At 33.8% G+C, this 18,773-nt stretch overlaps 3 protein-coding genes across 4 annotated transcripts; 2 read left to right on the top strand and 1 right to left on the bottom strand.

Annotated features, from left to right (window-relative positions):
- Positions 1 to 529: 529 nt before the first annotated feature.
- Positions 530 to 3,096, top strand: LOC107061512 (uncharacterized). Of its 2 annotated transcripts, XM_015310837.1 has the most exons (3): positions 530 to 1,219; positions 1,331 to 1,501; positions 2,695 to 3,073. In XM_015310837.1, exons 1-3 carry the CDS (start codon positions 1,127 to 1,129, stop codon positions 2,818 to 2,820), a joined length of 390 nt encoding a protein of 129 aa, XP_015166323.1. In that variant the 5' UTR covers positions 530 to 1,126; the 3' UTR covers positions 2,821 to 3,073. The 2 variants fall into 2 exon arrangements, 1 of the variants encoding a protein (XP_015166323.1); XR_001474024.1 differs by having other exon boundaries at positions 530 to 1,501; positions 2,692 to 3,096.
- Positions 3,097 to 6,682: 3,586 nt separating this feature from the next.
- Positions 6,683 to 7,327, top strand: LOC107061506 (uncharacterized). The gene has a single exon (XM_015310819.1). The coding sequence runs from the start codon at positions 6,683 to 6,685 to the stop codon at positions 7,325 to 7,327; it is 645 nt and encodes a 214-aa protein (XP_015166305.1).
- Positions 7,328 to 15,140: 7,813 nt separating this feature from the next.
- Positions 15,141 to 15,658, bottom strand: LOC107061505 (F-box protein SKIP19-like). The gene is made up of 2 exons (XM_015310818.1): positions 15,318 to 15,658; positions 15,141 to 15,243 (listed from the first exon to the last, which is right to left on the bottom strand). The coding sequence occupies exons 1-2, from the start codon at positions 15,656 to 15,658 to the stop codon at positions 15,141 to 15,143; spliced, it is 444 nt and encodes a 147-aa protein (XP_015166304.1).
- Between the last annotated feature and the right edge of the window lie 3,115 nt (positions 15,659 to 18,773).

Here is an 18,773-nt window from a genome sequence, read left to right as displayed (position 1 = left end):
CACAAACCCTCCACCTTGAAGACATAGTACTAGTTGTACTCCATGGAAATGCAAAGGAAACTCATGGCGGGAGGAGACCGACTCAACGATTTGCCCGATTCAATCCTACTTCACATCCTCTCTATGTTGCCGAAAAATAAAGAAGTTGTGAGAACCAGTGTATTGTCTGAACGATGACAATTTCTCTGGAAATTTGTTCCAACATCACTCGAATTAAACTTCTCGGTTAGTGAAAATGACACTCGTGATTACCTAGTTTCTATCCACAGAGAACTTTATTATTGGAGGTCTTGCGAGAAAACTCAGAGTGTGGTATCGTAAGTACGAGGAGCGTTATGCTAAAGATGTTGATATATGGGTTCATTTTGCCACCAAACTTGCTAACGTTGAAGATCTTACACTTGGAACTTTTTACAAATAACCGAAGATATGAGTTTCCTTAATTTGCATATAAAAATGCGTCATTGAGGAATTTGGTTATATGGAGTTGCCAATTGAACCCTTTTGGCAATGTTAACTGGAGTCGTTTCTCTTTCAATTGTTTACATTGAATTCACAGATGGTGTCATGGAAAAGGTATTATCCGGTTGCCCGAACTTGGAGTACTTGGAATTGGAAAAAATTTCAGGCATACATCGTTTGGAAATAAGCTCTGTGAAGAGAGAATTTATTATACACAACTATAGAAATGAGAATTATGACCTTTGGCTCGAATTATTAGCCCCTTATATTCAAAAATTGCAAATTTTGGGGTTGTGCAGTGAGATACACATCATAAATGTGGCATCACTTGTTATTGCGGTGCTTTTTTAGATTTTGGTTTTGAGGACGAAGAGCAAAACATGGAAAAGGAATTTAGGTTTTTTAAGGAACTTCTTGACAGCATTGCCCATGTCGAGAATCTTAACTTGGGATCCTGGTGCATCGAGGTATATTCATACTCTTCACTGTCCAAAATTCAGATCCTTTTTAGGGACTTTTTATTTGCTATTGAATCATCACTATAGTAAGTTAGTAACATTAATAGTGCCACTACTTGGGATAATCTAAGTTGAAACAAGATCTTTTGAGCAAAATATTGGAAGATTAATTGTGAGAAGAAAAAAATTGCAATTTTTAGAAAAACATGTTAAACTATTTAGTCATGTTAATGGGCTTTCCCAAGTGTTCATCGGTCCATCTTTGGATTCTCAAACCAACCATATGCGGCAAAACAGTTGTATAAGTCAAAGTTGTTTTTATGAATTATTCTACAATTTGCATTTCATTTATTAAGAATGTCATATATCCTTGTTTTGACATATTTTGGTTTGTCTATTTTGTTTGTAAGTGCTTGTCCATCTTGGAGTTGAAAGGGTGGGAGTTTCAACCATCAAGCCGGAAGTTCTTAGAACTTGCTGTGGAATCTGAACAGTTGGACTTCCCTGGAATTTGCTGCTTTCTACAGAGCTCACTGGATCTTGAGACATTGGTCATTGACTGGTACAATGTTGCATTTGGAGTAAGTTTCTTTTAGACCTTTATATTTGTTACTTCATGTTATTCATTTCAAACAACTATTAGTGGATGAGGAAGATGATAAATTAACATTTCTTATCAGAATATCTTTTTAATTTAGACCCTCCTAGTAGTTAAAAAAAAAGTGAGACTTGTATCAGTTCAATCCTCAAGTGTAGAGAAAATTAAGGAGGTTCAATGTTTGACAAAAGTGTAAGAGATAATCCTTAATGTATAAACAAAGCAAGGACTCCCATTTGCAATTTGAAGCTAGCTTAAGTACTTAATGAGTTTTTCAACAATAGCTTCTAATTTGTGGAGACTGCTTCCGTGTACGTTGCTTCCATAAGAGCTAAAATGGAGAAAAAGTGAGACAAGTAACATGTGAACTGACTGAAGGATCAAACTGGGAAGTTCATCTGGTTGCATTATTGGAGATAAGCTATTGGGCTTTCTTTTCAATTATGAAGGAAAAGAGCTTCCCTCTAGCTTCTCTTCATAGTGAGTTAAAGTTGAAAATGTTTTTCTCTACATCCACTAGGTGATTGTATCGAACTAAAGAATCAGCCACACAAATCGCTTCTCCGTCACCTCAACTTATGAGTCAACTCCTTAATCTTTTCTATATAAGGTTCAGATTCCCAAGATGGTTTTGCAACTCACATGAACATTCACAATAAGTAAAGAGTCGGCTTCCACCCAAATGCTTCTAACACGATGTTCAGGATACCATTTAAGCCCATAGGAAAGTGAAAAAGCTTCAGTCATATCTTTTGTTCAAAGTCTGCTTTTCTAGTCTCAATTGCGTGCTTATTATTTCTTTTTTGTTGTAAGACGTTCAGATGAACTATTTTGTGCTCTCAATTTATTTTCATTCATAAAATAGTTCAGCTTGTGTTGCTTTGATTCATGTTGTCACTATCAAGTAGACTATATGAGTAAACTTTTTGTAATTGTTGGTAAAAGATGTTTAACAAGTGATTGTACTCACCTTAATGTGAGGAGATAAATGATCAGATCTTTGAAACATCTTTTTATTGTCGGCATGTACCACATTGTAACATTTGCTATGTACTGAGTTGTTCCTTGTATTGAAAAGTCATAATCTTTTTATTTTATCCACAATCAATTCCTTGGTTTCCTGCTTCCATCTAAGGAAAATAACAAGTTAATATAGTGAATTCTTTCCTACAGTAGTTGCTGTCTAGGTACACAAATGAGGACGAACAGACCAGGAGGTTTGAGTCACATAATTTTAATGGCTCATTTCCATATCTGAAGACCATATCCAAGGACTTGTTAGTAGTTCTTCATGTTAAGTAACAATGTTTATTCTCTAATAGTCATGGAAGAAAGCTTGCTCTAATGTTTTGTAATTTCTATTCATTTTGTGCAATCCTGGTCTTTTTATTCTATGAAAATTTAAAGTTGAAAACCAGTTTGAACTCTCCCACCACTTTTTGCACAGGTAAAGTAGGTGTTATCTCCTACTTCATTTCTTTTCTAAAGAAAGAATTGGAGGGAGGTTTCTTTCCTGGAGTTCTCCGCTTACCTGATTACTCAATAGCATTAGAGTTTCTCAATAGTATCTGTATTTACTTGTTATCCTATATTTTATATGAGCTTCATAGAGTAGAACCCCTTGATGTGATGTCGACGTCTCACTTGTGATAGAGCCTATCTTATTGCATGTATCTCATGTTGCTGTTATACTTGTGACCACTGACCAGTCCACCAAGTCATAGTCCAAGTTTTCAGGTAGTTTAGAATTTTATCTGTGAAAATGCTATAAAGCATTCTATCAATGAGAGGATACGAGCCTTTATGGTCACTTTCCACTGAAAGAAAGTGGTAGACATTGCTTAGTCCCTTGGAAGTGAAGCACCAAAAGAATGTGCTGTTAATCAGCCCCGAACAGTGCAACTGATTGTTAATCAATTTCCTTTTAACCCTGAGGAGACAACAAACTTTTGGGAAAATGCCTAAGTACCCCCAATCGAAGCCCGAAATCCCAGAGACACTTACACTATACTAAGGTCCTATTATCCCTCGAACTTATTTTATAAATAATTTTTTACCTCTTTTCAGCCTACGTGATACTATCAACCAGATAGCTTGAAAAAATTGTCAACACGCTCTGGGCCTAGAAGATAGTGCCACGTAGGCCGAAAAGGGGTAGAAAATTATTTATAAAATAAGTTCGGGAGGGGGGCGGGGTAATAGGACCTTAGTATAGTATAAGTGTGTCTTTGAGATTTCGGGCATAGGTTGGGGGTACTTATGCATTTTCCATAATCATATTAAATACAAATTACTTATTATTTTTAGTTCATCAATGAGAGGATACGAGCCTTTATGGTCACTTTCCACTGAAAGAAAGTGGTAGACATTGCTTAGTCCCTTGGAAGTGAAGCACCAAAAGAATGTGCTGTTAATCAGCCCCGAACAGTGCAACTGATTGTTAATCAATTTCCTTTTAACCCTGAGGAGACAACAAACTTTTGGGAAAATGCCTAAGTACCCCCAATCGAAGCCCGAAATCCCAGAGACACTTACACTATACTAAGGTCCTATTATCCCTCGAACTTATTTTATAAATAATTTTTTACCTCTTTTCAGCCTACGTGATACTATCAACCAGATAGCTTGAAAAAATTGTCAACACGCTCTGGGCCTAGAAGATAGTGCCACGTAGGCCGAAAAGGGGTAGAAAATTATTTATAAAATAAGTTCGGGAGGGGGGCGGGGTAATAGGACCTTAGTATAGTATAAGTGTGTCTTTGAGATTTCGGGCATAGGTTGGGGGTACTTGTGCATTTTCCCCAAACTTTTTGTGTTTCCTTTACCCCTCAGAAGGTGAAGCCTGGTAGTTATATCAAAAACTAGCGAGATTGCGTGAAGGAAGAGAGAGCGAGAGAGATACAATTGATTTGTATGACTGATAATTAATTATCATGCACTATATTGATTTGTATAAAAAAGTATTGTATTCATTGATACAAATCAATTGTATTCATGAATACAATTTATATCCCAATACAATTTGTATCAATGAATACCACTTTGATTTGTACAACTGTATTTGTTACCATATGTTTCCTTGAATCATAGACAAGCATCTGTATCATTATATTGAAAAATCTCATTTGTATTTTGCATCACTGAAAATGTTACGTATAATTGACAGTTACCATTTGTAATTGTTTCAACAATTGTTTCCATTTGTATTTGTATTACATAGAGAGCGAGATAGAGGAGGTGAGCCAGAGAGGGAAGAAGGAGGGAGAGAGACAAGTGAGAGTCCGGTGAGAGGCGAGGGATAGAAGAGAGAGAAATTTACTATATAACACTAATTGTAGCTACAAATTGTAGTTCTTTTAAATTATGGTTATATATAGTAAATACATATCGCATGTTTGCCTAATTATGTAATTTTTCCATCTTTGAATCACAAGATTTATGATAATTGTTTCACACTGCAATAAAAATTGGCAAAAAACAACAGAAAAATCTCTTGAACTGTTTTATGTATTTGTATTAGAATTCGACCCTTCACATCTCACCAATCTTAGCAGTTAGCAGAGAAGTAGAAACATAACATCTTCAGTTGGCTTCAGGTCATCATATCATGCTGTTACAAAATATTCTAGCAGGAGCAAAGAAAACAGTCATTTTGACAATTTCTCCCCCTTCAAATATCCTCAAGTTTAGTCCATATTACACGAGAAAGCACAGTTAAGCAAGGGAATGGTGATACAATAACGTACTTGCTCGAGTGCTTGTGCAGCACGAGGCAACAACACAGAGGTTAGCGACTAAACATGCTGCAATCTAGATATCGCGAGGCAAGCTCTATAGGATCAGGCAGTATATTCCAGTTTTTTTCCTTCTATAAAACAATAATCTCAGCAGACGGAGTAACAAATATCTTGAATTGGGTCAGCTTGTCATGATATTATTGCAAAGACATAATACATAGATAGACACCTTAACTTGGACTCTGTTGACAACTCAACACTCCAACTTTGAGGGTGCAAATCTAGACAATTCAACTTGTTTCCACTGTGTGAGTTGAACACTCCAACTTATAGAATGATCATCTAGACACCTCCAAAATTTATGTGTTGTTGGATGTCCACGAGAGTCAAGACACAGTGGGAACGAATTGAGGTGTCTAGATATGCATTCTCAATGTTGGAGTGTTTAGTTGCCAATTGAGGCCAAGTTAAGGTGTCTGTTTTATGCCTATTAGAAAAGATTCCAGAAAGACGGAGAAAGAAGTCACTTTGTCAACTTTTCTATAATCAGATCCTCAAGTTTAGTCATTCCCAAAACCATCCTATATCAAAGAGTTTGGTAAAGCGTGGGCATTGTGATACAATGTTCAGACTCTAGTCACTCAAGTGTTCGTATAGTTGACACATCTGTAAACGAGGCAACAACACAAAACTTAAAATGACAAAAATATAACATGCTGCAACCCAGATATCGCAAGGTAACTCTCGTTCTATAGGATCAAGCTGCTATAGATTTTTTACCCAACAAGCCAGCTTTATTCCTTATACAATGATTCATCATCTCCAGTTACTTAGAAAGTGCCGAAAAAGATACCTTTATATTTAGTGTTTCAATTAATTTTGAAATACATTCATCCGTTAAAAGTTTTGAAATAACAAAATACATGAATGTGAGTTGTAACATTCATTTTGTTTTAATTCTACGTTATATGATTTTTTGAAAGAGGCTTTTTAATTCTACGTTATGGTTTTTTTTGGAAGATAAGTTTTTCTTTTTTAATTCATGAACCTTTAATAAATACAATTTAATTAAAGTCTTTTTTCTTCCAAAACCTTGTCCTATAAATTGAGTTTCTTTTGGCTGAAAAGATAAGCACTCAAAAAAACGACTTTCCCTTGAAAAACACTTGTGAGACATTAATCAAAAGGTGAAATCACCAATTCAAGAATAGAAGAGCAACATTCTTGAATGCTACTTGTTTTGTGGCTTAGTTGAATTCCGAAGATAGAGTTGTTATTTATTCTTCCGATTGCTCGTGGGAGAGACTGCAACTATCTTCAAGAAACGTATTAATGTGCCTCTAAGCCAAGCAAGTTTTGTTTTGGATTCCTCATATTTTTATCATTCTTGTTCAGTTGTTCTAACAATTTTGAAGATAGTTGTCTCTATGACATCCACATCTATAACAAACAATGTTCCATCTTTGCCTAATCCTAATTTTGAAATATTTGATGGCAAAGACTTTCCTAGATGGCGTGGAAAGATGGAATTCTTTTTAAGACGATTAAAGTTGGCATATGTTCTTGAGAAACCTTGTCCTGACGAACCTGGTTCTGAGGTAGCAACGGACGAGGCTACTCTGATTAAAGAACAAATTGCCAAATGGCAAGATAATGATTACTTATGCAAGAATTATATTCTTGGAGGAATGTCCAATAAATATTATGATCAATATTATATTAAATGCAAATTTGCTAAGGAGATTTGGGATACTCTTACAACTATCCATTTAACAGAAGAGGCGAGTTCAAAGAAATTTCTTGTTCCAAATTATATGGAGTTCAAAATGGTTGATGACAAGTCAATCACTGAACAAGTACAAGAATTTCAACTTATAGCTAATAAAATTGCTATATCTGGAATTGCACTTGATGAAAATTTTCATGTTGGTGTTATTGTTTCAAAACTTCCTCCATCTTGGAAGGAGTACAGAAGCAAACTCTTGCACAAGAAGGAAGATTTGACTCTTGAACAATTATTGCAGCACTTGCAAATTGAACAAGAGACACGATATCGCGACAATAATATCTAGAAGGAGCCCATCATGAAAGCTCATCTTGTTGAAGAAAAATCGATCAAGAAGGAGCCCGCCAATAATAAATTTTTGAAGGCAAAGAAGAGTAAAAAATTTAAGCGTACTAATTCCAATTCTAAGTCGAATGAATGTTATCATTGTCATAAAACTGGTCACTATGCATGTGATTGTAAAATTCTTAAAGCTGAAAAGAAGAAAGAAAAGGCAAATAACAATACAAAAAATGAACTACTGACAATGGTCACGGAAGCATTTGTAGCGGGAGATCAAGTGGAATGGTGGATAGACACTGGTGCAACTCATCATATATCAGGTAATCGAAATTCTTTCACGACTTATGAATTAGTGGGGGCGTTAAAGTTTTGCATATAGGAAACTCATCCTCTGCTAAGGTTGTGGGAAAAGGAACTGTTGAACTGAAATTCACTTCCGGAAAGATGGTCACATTGATAGATGTATTTCATGTTCCTGATATTCGAAAGAACTTGGTGTCAAGTACGCTTCTTTCGAAGCATGGTTTTAAAATAATTTTTGAGGCAGATAAATTTATTTTGTCTAAACAAGACATGTTTGTTGGAAAAGGTTATGCTACAAATGACATGTTCAAACTCAATATTTAAAATGAAAATATTTCTGCTTATGTTGTGGAGTCTTTAGATTTATGGCATGAACGTCTTGGTCATATGAATTTTAGATACATTCAACTTAAGGTGAAAAAATGGATTAATTAAAGACTATGGAAAGGATCATGTTGCTAAATGTATTACTTGTAGTAAATGTAAAATAACAAAGAAACCTTTTAAGTCTGCTGAAAGGATATCCACACTTTTGGAGTTAATCCACACTGATATTTGTGAGATGGATTGTTTATCACGTCATGGAAAGAGATATTTTATCACTTTTATTGACGATTACTCAAGGTGTACACATGTATTTTCATTAAAAACAAAAGATGAGGCATTTGAGACTTTTAAATCATATAAAGCAGAAGTTGAAAATAAATTGAGTTTGAAGATTAAATCAATTAGATCTGATAGAGGTGGAGAATATTTAAAATCAGATTTTATTGATTTTGTGAAAAGAAGGCATTGAGAAACAATTGACTATGTCTTATACACCACAACAAAATGGTGTAGCAGAAAGAAAAATAGAACTTTCATTGAAATGGTTAACTCTATGCTTTATGGATCTGGTATCACTGAAAATTTGTGGACTGAAGCCTTATTTCCTGCATGTCATATTTTGAATCGAATTCCTTTCAAGAAACATGATTCATCTCCATATGAACTTTGGAAGAATCGAAAGCCAAATATAAATTATTTTAAAGTATGGGGTTGTTTGGCTCATGTTAGATTACCAGATCAACATTTGACTAAGATTGGCTATAGAGGAGGAGATTGTGTATTTATTGGTCATTCACAAACCAGTAAGGCTTATAGATTTTTAAATCTTGAGACCCCAAGCCCTCACATAATTATTAAATTGTTGCATGCTAACTTTTTTGAGCATATATTTCCTAAGAAAAAGGAATCTTTGGAACAACATACAAGTTCTTCTATATCTTCTCTTAAAAGTAAAATAGTTGAGCCTTTGGAAGAAAGTCAACCAAGACGTAGTGCAATATCAGCCAAACCAAGAGACTTTAGACCTAATTTTCAAGTCTATTTAGTTGAAAAGGATCCTGAAAGTTATGCTGAAGCAATGTCTTCAGATGATGCTCCTTTCTGGCGTGAAGCTATCGATGATGAAATGCACTCTATTATGTCAAATAATACATGGATTTTATCAGACCTCCCTCCTGGATGTAAGTCTATTGGTTGTAGATGAATCTTTAGAAAGAAATAGAAATCTGATGGTACCTTAGATAAAGTACAAAGTTTGTTTGGTAGCAAAAGGTTTTACTCAATTGAAAGATATTGATTATTTTGATACATTTGCACCTGTAGCTCGAATGACTTCTATTCGACTTTTGATTGCTTTAGCCACAATTCATAGTCTGGTAATTCATCAAATGGATGTGAAGACTACATTTCTGAATGGAGATCTAGATGAAGAAGTTTACATGAAACAACCAGAAGGATTTGTCGTTCGTGGTCAAGAACACAAAGTTTGTAAGCTTCTTAAATCTCTTTATGGATTAAAACAAGCTCCAAAACAATGGAATGAGAAATTTAGAAGAGTAATGATTTCTAATGGCTACTCAATCAATTGTGGTGATATTTGCATATTTAGCAAATTTTAAGAAAAATCTGGTGTTATAATATGTCTTTATGTAGATGATGTGTTGATCTTTGGAACTGATATTGAAAGAGTCAAAGAAACAAAATATTTTCTAGCTTCTCAATTTGAAATGAAAGATCTAGGAGAAGCTAATGTAATTTTGGGGATTAAAATCATGAGATCAGCGAATGGCTTGACTCTTACTCAATCAAGTTATATTGAGAAAGTTCTAAAAAGGTTTGGTCACTTTGACGATAAACCTGCTCCTACACCATTTGATCCTAGCATCAAACTAATGCGGAACTCTGGTAATGTTCTTGATTAGCTGACATATTCTCAGATTGTTGGGAGTCTTATGTATGGTATGCATTCTACCAGGCCGGATATTGGTTACACAGTAGGAACTTTGAGCAAGTTTACTAGTAATCCTGGAATTGAACATTGGAATGCCTTAATTCGTGTTTTAAGATACCTGAAGTGTACGATTAATGTTGGCCTACATTATTCTACATTTCCAGCTGTTCTTGAAGGCTATAGCGATGCTACTTGAAATTCTGATCTGAATGACTCTAAATCTATTATTGCTTGAATTTTTACTTTGGCTGGAGCAACGATCTCTTGGAAATCAAAGAATCAGACATGTATTACTCACTCAACCATGGAGTCAGAATTTATAGTTATGTCTTCTGCTGGAGAAGAAGTTGATTAGTTGCGATCTATGTTGATAGATATTCCTTTGTGGAGTAAGCCAGTGCCACCTTTAATTATCTATTGTGATAATCAAGCGGCTATATTTCGGGCTTCAAGTGATTGCTACAATGGCAAGTCGAGACAAGTTTGTCTCAAACACAATCATGTGAGGAGATTATTGGAGGAAGGCGTGATATCGCTTCAATATGTGAAGTCCAGATTTAATTTAGCGGATCCTTTGTCTAAAGGGTTAGGCAAAGAGTTAGTGATGGAAACTTGTAATGGGATGGGAATAAAGCCTGTTGTAAATTAATTGTACTTTATGGTAACCCTACCTAATGATGTAATCTTGGGTTCAAAGGGAAAAACAAGTAAAGTTACAATTGTGAAGCGCGCACATCAATAAAATTCCCATTTTCAAATAAAATGAAATAAGTAGATGTGCATGATTGAGATTCTTTTCTCTTAATAAATTTATAAGACCGATCTCGGTTGGAGTAAGTAAGAAAACTCTTGATAAATTTTTTCGATATTCCTCCTAAAGAGAATGATGAGATTATATTCTCTTAATAAGTCTATAAATCGATTTTGATTGAAGTGTGTAGGAATACTCTTGATAGACTTACCGATACTTTGTTGTAAATGAGAATGAGATTAATTTCTCTTAATGAAATTCATAGACTATTTTGTCGGAGTATGCAAAGTTACTCTTGATGAATTCACTGCACTAAGTGCTAAGTGGAGGTCGCTTCAATAAGATTTTAGCAGGGAAATCTTAAAGCACTTGGCTAAAAGGATTCAGGACACATGGTCGTAAGGTGTCAAAGGATTTTGATTTTCATCGGAACAAAGTGCTATGTGTGGAGTATTTTTCTATTTCATTCAATGAACCACTTAGTTCAAGATTTATTCACTAAGTAGTCAATGATTTAGAAAGTCTTCACTAGCTAATGGTTCAAGTCCAAAAGACACCATTATTGATGCATGTTGCTAGATTAATGTCTCAAAATATTTTTGGATTTTTCAAAGATAAAAATTTCTTGAAACAAGTGGGGGATTGTAAGAGTTAGTGTTTCAATTAATTTTGAAACAAATTCATCTATTAAAAGTTTTGAAATAACAAAATACATGAATGTGAGTTGTAACATTCATTTTGTTTTAATTCTACGTTATATGATTTTTTGAAAGAGGCTTTTTAATTCTACGTTATGGTTTTTTTTTGGAAGATATGTTTTTTCTTTTTTAATTCATGAACCTATAATAAATACAATTTAATTAAAGTCTTTTTTCTTCCAAAACTTTGTCCTATAAATTAAGTTTCTTTTGGCTGAAAAGATAAGCACTCAAAAAAACTACTTTCCCTTGAAAAACACTTGTGAGACATTAATCAAAAGGTGAAATCACCCATTCAAGAATAGAAGAGCAACATTCTTGAATGTTACTTGTTTTGTGGCTTAGTTGAATCCCGAATATAGATTTGTTATTTATTCTTCCGATTGCGCGTGGGAGAGACTCCAACTATCTTCAAGAAACGTATTAACGTGCCTCTAAGCCAAGCAAGTTTTGTTTTGGATTCCTTATATTTTTATCATTAATCTTGTTCAATTGTTCTAACATATTCTTAGGGCTTAACAAACCAATCAACTAATTATACTTCATAATATGACAAAGAGAAAAAGGACAATTAGGAAATTAAAGGATTGATGCAATTTACCATCAACAAGATAGAGGGCCTCAACATTTGAAGAACATCTCATCTTCATTAGAGTAGTTGTTGGCATAAAAAAATTCATAATAATCATCATCATCCGAGATGAGGTCGATGATTAGAAAGCCAGTGAATTATCTGCCTATGAGTGTATCCTTCTATGCACTCACGCTACCAAGAATTTATGTGTTCACACTTACAAGAATTTTGCTCATAGGTATGCTCATCAAATGATTCAAAATTGTGCATTTCAATACCAAACCCAAAATCTTCGGTGCGGTCCCGAGAGTGTCTAAGATATTTGATCTGTTGAGAACATCGCCTCCTAGATGGACATTAAGACATCGTCGTAGATCAAGTGATTCAAGGTGACGACAACCATTAAGAATAGCTTCCAATCCTTCATTTGCCATCTTATTTCCAAGGAGTTGAAGGTGGTGTAGTTCAGGCAAGTTCTCTGCAATTGTTATGGCTTCTCCGTCATATTTTTCATATCCATAGATCTGGTTTTTCAACTTAAACAACTTTAAATAACGGCAAGAGCGGCCTATAGTTTCAATGCCTTGTTTAGTGATTTGGATGTAGCAAAGGTGCAGTTCCTGTGAAAAATAAAGATGATTTTTTGGAAGTACAAAAAATATCTTAGATATTTATTAGAACTTTCTAGAATTTTGTAGAGTAACTATCTTTGATATTTTGTACTTAAGAAAAATGTAGATATTCTAGATAATTAGATATTTATAGTAAAATATAGAAATATCTAGAATCTTATTACATAGTTAGAAGATAAGGATATCTAGATATTTCTTGTAGATGTATCTAGAATAGTTTCTAGAGGCATCCCTATACAAGTATAAATAGGGATGACATTAGGCATTTGTAATTAACAAAAGAAAAAACCAAGAATAACTCAAATAAAATAGTCTTCTTCCATAAACAAGTTCTCCTTTCTAGCTTCCTCTTTTTTAGTTGAATCTTCCGATCTTAGTTAACAATCTTGGGCTAGCAGAAGGCTTCCCGAATTATACTTTTCTTCTGCTATTCTCTACATGGTATCAGAGACATAACCATATGTTGGTTTCTAGGTGTTATTTCAAGATCGAGTTAGTGGTAGATTCAATTGGTTTGTCTATATGGATTTTAGCGGCCGTGTTAATGGACTGGCAATGGAGTTGTTGAATCAGTCCAATTACAAGGTATGGAAGACATGTATGGAATCATACCTTGTGGGAGATGATTTGTGGGATGTTGTTAATGGGAATAACACAAGTCCTCCCGATGACGGACCGAAAAATAACAGTGCGTACAAGAAGTGGAAGCAGATTAATGCGACGGTGGAGTTCATTCTGAAGAGGACAATCTCTTCCGATTTATTCGATCATAATATAAAGTGTAAATTAGCTCATGAAATATGGAGGACCCTTGATCGTTTGTTCAACAAGAAGAATGAAGCCCGATTGTAGATATTGGAGAATGAATTAGCTAACACCACTCAAGGTAACCTTTCTATTGCCGAGTATTTTTTAAAGATTAAGAACTTATGTTCTGAGATATCTTTGTTGAATCCGGAAGAGGTATTTCTGAAGTACGAATGAGAAGAATAGTCATTCGTAGGTTGAAACCTAAATATATTCCATTTGTGACATCGATTCAAGGATGGGTTCAACAACCATCCTTGGAGGAATTTGAAAATTTGTTGTCGTCACACGAATTACTAGCCAAGCAGTTGGCTAGTGTGTTTGTCAAGGATGGAGAAGGAGATGCTCTTGTAGCAGACAAGAGAAACTTCAAAGGAAAATCAAGAGATATGTTGCACTCTCGATCCTCAGGTGATTCAACCTCGCCTGGAAAGAAGGAAGAGTCTTCTAACTATTATGGTAAGAAGCCTCTGAGATGCTATCGATGTGGTAATTTAGGACACATAAAAAGATATTGCCTAGCCAAGGAGAGCAATATGGCTCAAAAGGTTCCTGAAGAAGAAGAAAAGTGGGAACAATGTTTAGTAGCTGAGGCTCGAGCAATAGATGCCATGATTTCCCTCAATCTTGAAGGAGATTGGATCGAGGATCTAGAATATAATATAGTCGATCACGTGGAAAAGCAAGAAGTTGATGTTGATGGCACGAAACACGAATTTTTTAAGGATGTTCTTAGAGGTGATATGGTAGCTTCTATCGAAGAAATCAAAGAAGAAGATCCTAAACAAGCAATATCTAAAACTACATGTGCTACTGGAGACCTTTATAGTGAAAGCATTGAGGGAGATGTATTGGAAGCGGAAGTATTTGGTCAATCATCTGCAATATCAAGGCCAGTTAATGACTCAGAGGAAATTTTAAAAGCAGATAGAGAAAGTGGAGATCAAATAGAGAAGAAGTTGATATTTAAGTCTCATAGACAAACGATATGATTTTTCAAATCTCTGAAGCTGCCAAAAAATCTATCGGGGAGATGATAAGAGAATATGACAGTGGATCCTATGTCGGTGTTGAGACTTTACAAGAAATTGATAGTGTTTCTCTAGATAAAATAACTGTCGAGAAGTTAAGAGAAAGGGATGGGGAGTCTGAAAACTCAACAAGGAGATAATCTACATGACAATGAAGAATTTTTATCATTTGAAGAAGTAAGAGGAGTTTGGAAGAAACTGTCGAGATTTTCACCAAGACGTGGCTCAAAGCTTCGTTTGAGTTCTTCCACGACAAGTGCAAGGTAGTTTCCAAAAAATCGCTTTAAGGGGGAGTGTGAAAAATAAAGATGATTTTTTGGAGGTACAAAAAATATCTTAGACATTTAGTAGAACTTTCCAGAATTTTGTAGAGTAAATATCTTTGATATTTATACTTTAAAAAAATCTAGATGTTCTAGAATCTAGATAATTAGATATTTATAGTAAAATATAGAAATATCTTGATTCTTGTTACATAGTTAGAAGATAAGGATATCTAGATATTTCTTGTAGATGTAGCTAGAATAGTTTCTAGAAGCATCCCTATAAGTATAAATAGGGATGACATTAGGCATTTGTAATTAACAAAAGAAAAAACCAAGAACAACTCAAATAAAATAGTTTTCTTCCATAAACAAGTTCTCCTTTCTAGCTTTCTCTTCTTTAGTTGAATCTTCCGACCTTAGTTAACGATCTTGGGCTAGCAGAAGGCTTCTCGAATTATACTTTTCTTCTACTATTCTCTACAGTTCCTCCAACAATGGGAACTTCTTCACTGAAGCACTCAACTCATCGCCGAAGACATTATAGGAACATATGAGTTCAAGACGTTTGAGCTGAGGTGATCTGTTGAAAAGATACAGAGTTAATTACTAGAAATAGATTTGCAACATTTGAAATTAGGGTTTAAAAAATGGAACCTTTGAGCAACATAATTGAGCATATAATTGAGCATATTTTCGATGCCATAGTAGTCAATACTGATATCAATTAATTGACCCTGGCTACGATCCACAGCTGGATGGTATATCTTCTCTAAGGCATCCTTACTGTCCCAGAAATCGTCGGTGTTGGCATTTTGCAATTTGATAACCTGCCACATGTCTGGTTCTTGGCACAATTGGTGCCAAGTTGTACACACTTTATCGGCATTCTTCAATATATCTATAGTCCCAAGCTTCTGTAGTATCATTGATGTAATCTCCGACGGCAATTCCAGCCACGGCGGCACAATTGGATTTTCCATATATTCTACTTCCATTTTGAAATGTGCAGTTCGGCTTTGTTTTTTGTTTATATTTATTTTGGGCGTGAGTGTGTTCAAGGTTAATTTTTTTATTTGAGTGTTTTTAGGTTGTGGGGGTTAAGGGGTTATTTGTGTTGAAGAAATTTAGGGGAAAAAAGAAAAAAAAATGTGAAAAAAAAAACATAAAAAGAAGGGATATTTTTGTCAGCACAAATGTCTTGCTTAATGATCTGCAACTCTCTGAGACGAGATTGTCCGTAAATGCCACTCTTTTCGGCCATTCACCAGTTTCTCGCAATCGATGATCTCAAGGACTTCTAAATTGAAGGCACTCTTTTGTATACTTTATATGATTGTTTGATGGAAAGTTATTGATAGACATAGAAAAGGCAAAGATTGTGAAACAACATCAGACTGAAAAAATGTTTTTTGTGCTCTATGTTATAGGGGACACTCCTACGTACACATATGCATAATTATATTATTCGATACTAAAATATTGCTATGTATCATATTATTTAGGCTTAAGTCATCTGCAGACACTTAAAGTTTTTCACATAATTCGTTTAGACACCTCAATTAGACATTATACCTATTGAACACCTTTACCGTTCAAAACTTGTACCTATTAAATACTTTTCGGTGACATGACATCATGAGTGTATTATAGATCTAAGGAAGCGCGTGAAGCCAGAAACTTATTTTGGCAGACCAATAAAAAATGAAGATATCAACATTAGAAAAATTATAACTTAAACATATTAAAAAAAAATAAAAAATCCCTAGCATCATCTTCCCCAATTTGTCTTCCCTACTCAATCCAATATTTTCATCAGGCAAATTCCTTCGCCACCACCCCTCGACACAACTCTTCCCCATCTAATCCTTCATTTTTTCTTTCTTTCTAGCATCATGCCGCCATCATCGATATAGTCGTCGTTGTTTTCTTCATCGGAAAAGCATCAATTAAATACTAATAATTAGTCAGAACACAAGAAATCAAAAGAATTTACTGATAAAGATTTTCATTTGAGTTATAGAAGAGAATTTCATCAAAAATAAAAATTAAATTGAGTCAAAAATAATTCCGGCGAAACTCCATTTTTTCCGACAAGACTAATATGAATCTGAAATTATTTTCTTTGAAATTGTTAAAGGAGAGGAGGTAGGTGTGTGGTAATCGGTGTGAGAACAATTATCGGAGAATGGGTGGTTTCAGTCGGAAGCGGCTGTGTGTACTAGCAAAGAAGAAACTGGGAAAGGATGAACGTCGGGGTGGGTGGGTGCCTGGGTCATTGGCAAAGAAGAAAATGGGGAGAAAGGTTTTTCCAAATTTTTTTTGGGGCTGAAAACAAATTTTAATTTTATTTTATTTTTAATGTATTTTTTAATTGTTATTATGGGCCCAAGGCCACATGTCTTTTTCTAATTAGTTATTATGCCATGTCATCACGAGTGGATGACACACAATTTGTATTTTTAGTTGATTGTCAAAAAATGTTCAATAGGTATTTTTTTTTTTACTAATAAAGGTGCTCAATTGGAACAAATGTAAGATAAGGTGTCCAAGTGAAATATGCGGACAACTTTAAGTGGCTACAGATGACTTAAGCCTATTATTTATTTATATATTATTAAAAGTGGGAAGCACCAAAGTGTAAGTTGGATTACCTTTTCGCCCCTACACTAAATTAAAATGTTGTAAAGTATTTATATTAATTAATTATTAACTACTAATCCAACACAAAAGTTAATTTTTTATTCATTAGTTATGAGTTACACCTCCTCCAATATGGCTTTTAGGCATTTTCAGTTTTCTAAGCATCAAAATATTTTCAATTTTCTAAGCATCAAGATATTTTTCAGTTTTCTAGACGTATATTTAATTAAATTAAATTGAATGGTCAATAGATGCATGGAATCTCTTTAGTTAGGAATATGAATAGCTAACTTCATTAAATCTATTTTATATATATATATATATATATATATATTGTAATCTATTATCATTTCTTTACTTTTTATCCTCTCTATATAGTTCTCGATATTTTTTGTATTTGTTTTTCTTTAATGTATATCTTTTTCTTGATTTGTTTTAATGCCACTAATTATTAACTATCTCTATCACAAATAAACATTATTTTTTAAGTGTATCCCATGAAATTGACAATGATACATTATTCACCTTAAAGAAACATATGTTGATCAGTATTTATACAACATGAAATACGACTTTTATTCGGCAACAACTTCTTGATATGCATGTGTCTATAAAAAGGAGGTTACAGTTTCTTACACAAGATACAAACTTTAAGATGTGTGAAACACTTGCATACATAATCAATGTTACTTATGTCACATATAAACTATTTGTTGGTGAAATATTAAAAAAATAATAATGGAAATGTTTTACTATGTATAAGATATATTAGAACTATATAAGAAAAATATCACATATACCAATTCAATTGATTGTGTATAACTACAAACCATTATACTTCTCTTTCAAAATTTAGTTGCTCAATATTACTTGCAAGTTTTTAGTAGCATCTATATCATTTAATTGTTTTGTACTAATTAACACAAGATACACATGCAACGCATGTGCCTAGGGACTAGTAAGTTGTATATACATGATGATTTTGATGTTTTTAAAACAAGAATGAGTTTTTTTTTTTTTGGAAGTTGGACCATATATCATGTATAACAGGCTTATTACTATATAGTAGAAGAGTCTAGGATTTACTACTATTGTTCCAATAAAATCATTACAAATGTCCAATACTTACTATATAAAATATATAAGTGGGCCCCACCACCTTCCACTTAAATACTACATATTATATATTAATTACTATACTATAAATGACTTAAATACTCCATATTATCTATTACAATAATTAAGAATTATTTCACACTTTAAATTCTATCAATGCCATATAAATTAGGATAAAAAACCTAAGATATAATATTTAAATATATTTAAAAATAATATAAGTAATACTATACATTACAATAATTAACAGCTTAATTATTTAAAACTTATATAAAAAATTTAATTGACTCTCTAGATTCTATTGGTACCACATAAAATGGATTATATAATAAACATATATTGTTTGAAATTGAC

The sequence above is a fragment of the Solanum tuberosum genome, unplaced genomic scaffold (genome assembly GCF_000226075.1).
Source record: "Solanum tuberosum cultivar DM 1-3 516 R44 unplaced genomic scaffold, SolTub_3.0 scf00147, whole genome shotgun sequence".
Taxonomy (NCBI): Eukaryota; Viridiplantae; Streptophyta; class Magnoliopsida; order Solanales; family Solanaceae; genus Solanum; species Solanum tuberosum.
Note: the sequence above shows the minus strand (reverse complement) of the source record. Positions and strands in the feature narration are given on the sequence as shown.